The sequence below is a fragment of the Penicillium robsamsonii genome (genome assembly GCF_028829455.1).
Source record: "Penicillium robsamsonii strain IBT 29466 chromosome Unknown utg000001l_segment0_segment0, whole genome shotgun sequence".
Classification (NCBI taxonomy): domain Eukaryota; kingdom Fungi; phylum Ascomycota; class Eurotiomycetes; order Eurotiales; family Aspergillaceae; genus Penicillium; species Penicillium robsamsonii.
In genome coordinates, this window is record NW_026643219.1 from 5,549,553 (window position 1) to 5,559,191 (window position 9,639).

A 9,639-nucleotide genomic window follows, 5' to 3' on the forward strand; every position below is an offset into this window, starting at 1 on the left:
TCGTCGGAATAAAGAGCCTTTCGAGCCACCGAAGTCTAATTTCATCGGAGGTCCATCCATTCGGACTAACTTTAAACCGCTAGTTATCTGGAAGGCCGTCGAACTAAGATTCGAGGAAGACTTTACCTTTAAAAATCACACACGGAGGGAGGGCCCACCCCGAAGCATTTATACACTTAATAGTAGTCACCCATTCACGATTTCTAGGTTATAAAACTAAGCGCCGACTAGAGAGTTCACTCCTCGTGATCACCTTCGCCGTAGCGATTAACCCTATCGCGAAACCAGTCTCGTCGAAGTTATAAACGTCATCGGGGTCGATTCTAAATTAAAGGATTATTTTTTAAATAAGATCGAACCACTCTCGAATGATTTTTAGGTCTTCGCATTTCGCGCGATCGTAATTATAACGTCTCGAGAACCGGGATAAAAGAAGAGGGTTTCTTTTAACGAACTTCATAACCTAATTTTCGCCGACCGAAAGAACCGGGGTAGTTCTACGCTATTCGAGGAGAAGATTCGCCATTTCTCGTATAGTAGCATGGCGGGGGGCTACTCCACGAGAATCCATAGAGAGAATCCATTTTCGAAGAGATTCCTCCTTAACCTCTGTTAATTTATGCGAATTTACGCGAGAAATCGCGCGGTGTTAAAGACCGCGTAGTCTGTCTTAGAGAGTTAAACGTGGTACGTTAAATCGGCGCGCCACTTCACGAATAGAAGAGATTTCTTTATTCTTAAAAGCCTGAATGGCTAAAAGAATCCTACCCTCTTGCTCTGTTGAATTTCTAGAGGTTTAGGAGCGAATTAGTGGCATAGTGGGTGGTTAAAGATAAAGGGTTAAAATTAATTGACGCGTTTTGGGTGGGGTGGCCGACTCGGTGGTGTGGCCGACTCGGTAGTGAAATACGTTATCGAATTCATTAATAAAGGTACACGATAGAAGTATTAGACTTCCCTCTACGCGTAGGTCTCTATTAATGCCTATATAGGGCCTCTTTATTATCTTCTTGGTTCCTCTAGAGTCCGTAATTATAAATAAGACCTAGAATAAACTATAGGTACGTAGTCGCTCTAGGCCGACGTCTTTTAGAGAGGGGGACGAGAATAGAGCGGCGAGTAATTTATTCCTATAAGCGAATTCCTTACTAACTATATCGCATTCCGCACCTATATCTAGATCCGTATAGGTTTTAACACCGTTTTTAAGGGTAATCAGTATATAGAGGCGTGCTACGGTCCTGATCTACGGGTATAGAGCTAGGATATCGGGTTCTACTCTAGCTCTCTCACTTTTCCTAACTACCTTAGTTACCCTAATCGGATTACTTAACGTATTTCACAAGCGAGCCGCCACCACAAGCGAGCCGCCATCTCCAAAACACATAGTAAATGCGATAGATTATAACTTGATATCTCAACAACGGTGGTCTATATTAGCTTTTCCTATTAATTCCACGGTTTTTATATGATATCCAGCTACTTTAGGGAGTTTCAAAGAATTTGATCTTCTAGTAACTGACATATATATATTTCTGGAGCCCAGCGACGTAATTTTCAATACGACAATAATGTAAGCTTTCGATTTCCTTAAAATTGCTATATGCTACCGAAAATGCCTATCAATACCTATCTATCTATAGCGGGAATCAAATTAAGTTATTATGGTTAAAACATGAAGCTATAATTTGTCGCATCTACTATGTGTTTTAGAGATAGCGGCTCGCTTATGATGGCGGCTCGCTTATGGTGGCGGCTCGCACGTGAAATACGTTAGATAACTAATTAGATAGTTACTTTCTAGGGGTATTCTAGTATCTAGTGGTTTTTATCTCTATATAGGTAGTAGCTTCCTTTCGACGCTAAGTCGGCGCTATTACTATTTCTAGAAGAGGTGGTATTTATCCATAGGGCGTAGGATCTACCTTAATATCCTAATCCGCCGCGTCCTTAGCCTCTTAGGTTTCCCCTTCCTCATGCTTATTCCTCTTCGTAATATACCCCTACGTCCTCTACGGAAGTATATGTTCGATAGGGTGGGTGGTATTATCGTTTTAGGGTCGATTCGAGGGCGAATCGCTATAGCTTCCCTTTCGTCTCTTATCTTATATATATAATAAGTAGTCCTTCCTTTTCGATAGTGAGAAATAGACTAGAGTAAGGGTTAAAGCCTATATCGATATTTCCTCTCTTATGGTTCGTGATAATAATTAGGTCTCGAGGCGGCTTCTCTAAAGCTTTATAAATAGTGCCTAGGCCTTTTATTCCTCGGTTTAATTTAGGTATTTCTCTAGCGATTTGAGATAGTCTTCGAAGTTTCGCGGGTCCTAGTAGGGGCGTATTTCTGCCTTTTAATAGAGGATAAAGATATCGGTAATAATATCATAGGAATTTTATAGTAGCGTCTTCATCTATTCTTCGAAGTTATACTAATTCGCCTTATATTTAGGGTATTTTTATACATAAGATGCCCACTTTTCTTTATAGCTTATATAAAGGTAGTTTATTATAGCGAGCACCTTTTAGGAGTCCGAAATAGATTTCTTTAAGGCTCCTTCGAAGAGGGCAATTAAGTTATTAAGCTATTCCTCTCTAGACACCAAAATTCCTTCTCTTCTCTAAGCTTTTTATACACGGTTTATGGCCTAGTCAGATTAAATCTAAGTCTCGCTTTAGCCATTCATAGTATCCAGCCGGGGTTATTATTATATAGGTCGTGTAAATCTAGTTTATCGGTAATAAGCTTCGGATTAATAGACTGACGTATTTCACCACCGAGTGGCCACCCTAACCCTACATATTAAATTCAAATACATTTTTCTCTACCAAAACTCCATTAAATTAATTCAACTAACTAATTAGTCTATCTGGGCATGTTTCTCTTCTATGTCCTGGCAATATTTGGACCGCTATTGAAGATGACAATTATGAGTACGCGCGCGAAAAGCGACAACGCGGTGGAAGAAAGAAGCGCAAGAAGAACTTTGAAACACATGTTGTCCAGAACTGGGATGATATCTACGACTCTTCTCGGCCTACCAATAATGCAGAATACCGCCATAATGACGAGAAGATCGGTGAAGTCCGTCTGCTCCGAAGCTATTTTTAATAGTCTATGATTTAAAAGCTTTAATTCGTACGAGTGGGTATGCTTCGAGGAAGTTAAGTTTATCGATATAATTTATCCCACTCCGCATTTTAAATTTAATAAACCGACCGTACGCACGTTTTAGTACCGTAAAATAGCCGATATCGAGAGGTTATAAAAGGTAAGAGGAATACGGAGGCATATAAATTAGTATAATACTATTTTATTCGTAGATTTCGTCGAACTTTAGTGTTAAATGGCCTCCGTGACCGTCGAGTACTAGAAGCCGATACCTCCCCTTCGTACGCGAAGAAGTCGAAGGAATAAAGAGCTATTTAAGCTAATAACGTCTAATTTTATCCGAAGTCTAACCGTTAGGGCTTACTTTAAAGCGCTAGTCATTCGGGCCGCTTCTAAACTAAGATTCGAGGAAGACTTTACCTTTAAAAATCACACATAGAGGAAGCACCTAGCTAGAAGCACCCATACATTTAATTACTATCACCCACTCGCGAGTTCTAGCTTATACAGTGACTGGACATAAGTTCTTGCACCCCCTATAGCCCCACCTATCTCACCGCCAATAGATATTTATACCGCCTACCTAAAACGCGCAGTATGGGGAATAATGACACGACAAAGGAGATACTGGTGGCGACAGCGCAGCAGGCATGGGACGAATTAGAGCTACGCCACTTGAAGCATCTCTCTGAGACGATGCCGCACCGTGTAGAAGCTATTATTGAGAGCCAGGGATGGTATACGCCGTACTAGCTTCCATAGTATGAATTCATTGAGGTTTTGACCGGCAGTATATTATATAATCAAGGGGGTGTGGGCCCTAGGGGTGCAAGAACTTATGTCCACTGACTGTAAAGTCTTACGCTAACCGTATATATCACTTCTCGTAATAACCTTCGCGGTCGCGGTCAATCCTAACGCGAAACCGGTCTCGTTAAAGTTATGAACGTTATCTAGGTCGATTCTAAATTAAAGGATTATTTTTTATACTAGATTAAACCACTCCCTAATAATTTTCGGGTCTTCGTATTTCACACGTTCGTAGTTATACCGTTTCGAGAATCGGGAGGAGAGGAGAGGGTGTCGTTTCACGAATTTCGTAACCTAATTTTCGCTGACTAAAAGAACCGGGGTAGTTCCACGTTATTAAAGAAGAAGATCCGCCATTTCTTATACGGAAGAGGGCGGGGGGGCTGCTCTACGAGAATCCATAGAGATAATCCATTTTTAAGACATTCCTCTTTAAGTTCTGTTAATTTATGCGAATTAGCGCGAGAAATCGCGCGGTCTTACACGCTGCTAAGGCGGCGGCGGAGAGTTAAACGCGGCACATTAAAAGTGCGAGCAGCGAGAGTAATATTACTGACATCTCCATTTTTAAAAGCCTGGATAGCTAATAAAAGCCTACCCTCTTACTCAATTAAATTTTTCGAGCTTTAGGAGCGAATTAGTGGCATAGTTGGTGGTCGAAGAACAAAGGGTTAAATTAATTGACGCGTTTTGGGTGGGGTGGCCACTCGGTGGTGAAATACGTTATAGGCCTATTAATCTAAATCCTAGCTTAATTATTTGTGGCCGGGAGGAGGTCTTTCGTCTGATTTCACTAATTAAATATAGGAATTTATCCTTAAGAGAGTTTACGGCATCCGCTTATTATAGCCGCCTTAATAGCGTCTATAAACACTAGCATAGTGAGGCTAGAGTATATAACTAGTATAAGAAAGTAAGAAGAATAAAATGATATCATTCTTCTCATAAACTTAATAAATTTAGGTGTGAAATGGGAGCTAAAATGGTCGCATAAAACTAGCATTTTTTCACTAATTATACCACGAGCTGTCCACTTATAGAATAGCTAAATCCACTAAAATGCTAGTGTCATTAATATAACTAGTGTCGGTTCCTGCGATATGCTTATCGCCATTAATTATATTAAACTCGCGTAGTAGTACCCACTTTACGCTTAGAATTATGAGCGGCGGGTAGGTAAAACTATTGGTAGAAATAGCCTCTAAAACACTAATAAATTCACGACTTGTGATAGATCCATTAAATAGCTTTTTTTTAGATACCTTATAATAATAAATTAATCACGTCTAACGCTAATTTAGAAGCTAGTTATACCGAAATTATAGATATCTTAAGTGGCAGATACTATACTTAGTAATAATTCGTTCGTAGTCTTTAAACCATCTAGCGACGACTATATTATCGAGTGCACTACTCTTTTAACGTTAAGAGCACGCCGACGTCGTACGTAGTACTCTACATTACGTTTAAGAAAACGTTTTAGCCAGTGGTCACTAATTTATAGGGGTCTCGTGGTAGAATCGGTATAGTTATCCTCGAGAATTAAATTAGTAGTAATAGCTATTTATCGACTATTAATGCTCCGACCGCGTTAAAGTAATTAATATATTCACATAAAGCCTTCTTCTATATAGGAGTAAGCTTCCGACCATTAAATTATCGTTAAAAAAGTGATTTTCCGCCTTACTAGTGTCGATGAAGCCGGCCCTTAAGAACCGCGAATTCTCGCGCAGTCTTCCTAGTATTAGGCTTAAACTAATTAGATAGGGAGTCTAATATTAGCTGAATCTGCTGCTTAATATTTTTATTTAATTTACGCATAGTTAGTGGTATGGTTAAGAATTAATTTAAAAATGTAAAAAGTATGAAAAATATGCCATTTAGGTGATCTGTTTTATATAGGTGGCGGACCCTCGCTTACGATGGTCCGCCTTTTTTATTACAAATAATTATAGGGGCCAGGTTATGGAGAAAGAAAGAGAAAAAGAGAAAAGAATTGGTGGGTTAAGGGATTTTATGGGTTCTTTCCTACCCACTAATATAAATAGTGTAAATATCTACCTCTCGCTTTATTAACTAAATAAATAACCTAATAAGGAAATATTCTTAAATTATTATATAGCCCCTACGAGAGCATTTAGGCCCTCAATATAAGTTTATCGTCATTAAGATAGTCTTTTAGGATCTAACCATCATAACTATATTAAGCTACTCCTATAAACGTATCGGGGGACTAGGTTTTAGAGGATCTTACGTGTAGAGTTCCTAAATACTTTCTAGTGTATACTTTAATTTCCTATAGCATATATTATAGTTTAAGATTATATCTAAGGTACTATACACGGTACTATAGTTTCTAATAATATATCCTAACGTTAAGCATATTTTCGACTTCCTATTTATCCATTTATCCGTTCTTAATCGCTAGTAATAGATCTATAAGTTATCCTTATAATAGTTCTACTATCGTGGTCTTTCGAGTTTACCTAAGTTAGGTAGCTTAAATCGCCTCTAGTAGGTCTAAATTATAAGAATTTCTAACTTCCTTAATGATTTTATAGGGTCTAATTAAAAAAAAAGGCACGAGAGCTTCCTACTTCTAGGAGGTTATAGCAGATAAATAAATTAAGAAAAATTAGATTAAATTAAGACGAAGGTTAAATTAATGAATTAAACCTATAAAACTCATTAATAGATTATTCTACTTTCTATACTAGATTTTAGCAGTACATTTATGCTTAATTTTAAAATTCTATTATTTTACTTAAGACTTAATGTTAGATTTTTAATATTATAATTTAGAGTCATAATATCATAGATTAATCTATATATGCTTTTATTTATAAATAATAGTGAATTTTTATATTTAATATTAATATTAATCAATATATGTATCACTAGGTATTAACCGGCCCTTACATTTTGTACCAAAATTACAGACCTTCGTAAGCGAGGGTCCGTCACCCATTTATAAAGGATCACCTAAATGTAAATATTTTCATACCTTTTACTTTAACCACCATTTACTATCTTATAATACGTCGTAGTATATTAATTAATTAAAAATAGTAAAGAAATTAATTAGCTATTTAACTACTAGAATATAAAAGAAAATCACTTCTCCCGGCGTTTTTTTACCCTACTATGCTTCCTAATTTTAACTAACACCTTCTTCCACTTCCGCCTTATTTTTTCTTAATCCATCTTTTCACTTAATTTAAACTCTTTTCCTTTTATCTCTTTAACTTAGGATAAATTAATGATTCCGGTGATCTATATATAATAACGAGAAGTATCGTACCGGGTATAGCGAGCACCCATAATAGCTTATATTAAATCGAATTCCCGCTATATCTAGTAAGCTAATATAGCTTACGCTTTAGCCCCCTTTTAAAGCTTTATTAAGGCATTTTTAAAGCGCTAAGTATCTAGATTATACTAATTAAGCCGGCAGCTAATCCTTCTCACTTTCTCAGCGGTTTTTAGAGTGCTAAACTTAGTGTTTTATGAGGTGGTTAAGGGTGTATTCGACCGGGGTAAATTATTATAATATAGATCGTACGACTCTAATTCATCCGTAATAAGCTTAGGATTAATAGGCTAGAGGCTAGTTAATTTAAATCTAAGCTTTATTATATTCGACCGGAAGGTTTTCCGTCTAATTTCTCCAATTAAGTATAGAAATTTATCCTTAGAGAATTTACGGCATCTAGTCATTATAGTAGCTTCTATAGCCTCACTATGCTAGTGTTTATACACGCTAATACGCCGACATCGAGAGGCTATAGTATATAACTAGTATGCGAGAGTAAGAAGAATAATATAATATCATTCTTCTCATAAAATCGAATAAATTAGCGCGTTAAATACGAACTAAAACGGTCGCATATAACTAGCCTTTTTTCTTCTAAGTGTACGACTAACCGTCCACTTATAAAAGAGCTAAATCCATTAATATACTAAGGTATCGTTAATATAGCTAGTATCGGTTATAGCTATATACTTATCCTCCTAGATAGTATTAAACTAACGTAGTAATGCCTATTTTATACTTAGGATTATAAGTGGCGGGTAGGTAAAACTATCGGCCGAAATAGCCTCTAAAACCGTGGTAGACTCGCGATTTATAATAGATCCATTAAATAGCTTCTTTTTTAGATGCCTAGTAATAATGAATTAATCGCGACCGACGCTAATTTAGAAGCTAGTTTTATTAAAATTATAGATATCTTAATAGTATATACTATGCTTAGTCACCACACGTTAATAGTCTTAAAACCACCTCTCTACCACGGTTTTATTAAGTGCACTAGCCCTTTCGACATTAAGGGCTCGCCGGCGTCGTACATAGTACTTAGGATTACGTTTAAGAAAACGCTTTAGCTAGTGGTCGCCGATTTATGGTGGTGGAGTGGTAGAATCGGTATAGGCTTCTTCGAGAATTAAATTAGCAGTAATAGTAATTTATCGGCGATTTATTAATGCTCCGACCGTGTTAAAGTAATTAATATAATCACATAAAGCCTGCTCCTATATAGGATTAAGCTTCCGGTCATTAGGTTTTATTAAAAAGGTGATTTTCCACCGTACTATCGCCGGCGTAGTCGGTGGGTACATGGGAACCGCGAATTCTCGCGCAGTTTTCGAGATATTCGGCTTTATCTGCTTAGATAGAGAATCGAGAGCTAGCTGAATCTGTTACTCTATATCTTTATTGGTTTTAGGCATTTTTAGTGGTGTGGTTGATGGTCAAAATAAAAGGGTAGCATTTAAAAGAATATTTACATTTAGATGATCCTTTGCAAATGGGTGGCGGACCCTCGCTTGCGAGGGTCTGTAATTTTGGTACAAAATGTAAGGGCCGGTTACTACCAATCTCCTTATCCTCTATTAAAAGGCAGAAATACGCCCCTACTGAGACCCGCATAACTTCGAAGGCTATCTCGAATCGCTAGGAAATACCTCCCAGGTCAGACTAAGGGTCAAAGGCCTAAGCACTATTTATAAAGCTTTAGAATCCGCTTTAAGATATAATTATTACTATTATAAATAACATCCTACTAAATATAAAAGAGGAAATATTAATATAGGCTTTAGCCTTTACCTAAGTCTACTTCTTACTATCTAAAAGGGAAGGACTACCTATTATATATATATAAGATAAACAATAAAGGGAAGCTATAGCGATTTATTGTTAAATTAGCCCTAAACTAATAATAATACCCTTATCGAATATTTACCCCTATAATAGATATAAGGGTATATTACGAAGGGGAATAAGTATAAGAGAAAGAGGAAACCTAAAAGGCTAAGGACACACTAAAGGTAGATCCTACGCCTTAGGAGGGAGCGCTACCTCCGCTAAAAAATAGTAATAGTGCTAATTTAACGTCAAGAGGAAGTCATTATATATAGAGAGATAAAAACCACCAGGCACTAGAATGCCCCTAGAAAGTAGCTATCTAACCAATAACCTAAATAATTAGATTAGGATAATGAAGGTAGTTAGGAAAAATAAAAGAGCTAGAGTAAAAAGAACCTAATACCCTAGTTCTATACCTATAGATTAGGACTATAATATACCTTTATATACTAGTTACCCTTAGAAACGGTGTTAAAACCTATATAAATCTAGACATAGGCGCAGAATATAATATAGTTAGTAAGGAATCCGCTTATAGGAATAAATTACTTAACGTATTCCACTACCGAGTGGGCCA

General features: G+C 37.0%; 2 protein-coding genes across 2 annotated transcripts; both read right to left on the reverse strand.

The window, feature by feature from the left end:
• Positions 1-4,736: 4,736 nt before the first annotated feature.
• On the reverse strand, positions 4,737-7,240 carry N7447_002172 (uncharacterized protein; the record flags this gene model as incomplete). The annotated part of the gene is given in 6 exon segments (XM_057226447.1): positions 4,737-4,964; positions 4,975-5,181; positions 5,265-5,312; positions 5,331-5,412; positions 5,507-5,674; positions 7,221-7,240. The coding sequence occupies 6 exon segments, from the start codon at positions 7,238-7,240 to the stop codon at positions 4,737-4,739; spliced, it is 753 nt and encodes a 250-aa protein (XP_057090463.1).
• A 1,209-nt stretch (positions 7,241-8,449) lies between these two features.
• N7447_002173 (uncharacterized protein) lies at positions 8,450-8,752 on the reverse strand (the record flags this gene model as incomplete). The annotated part of the gene is made up of 2 exons (XM_057226448.1): positions 8,450-8,614; positions 8,705-8,752. Coding segments are annotated over 2 exons (213 nt in total), but the record flags the coding sequence as incomplete, so codon positions are not given.
• Between the last annotated feature and the right edge of the window lie 887 nt (positions 8,753-9,639).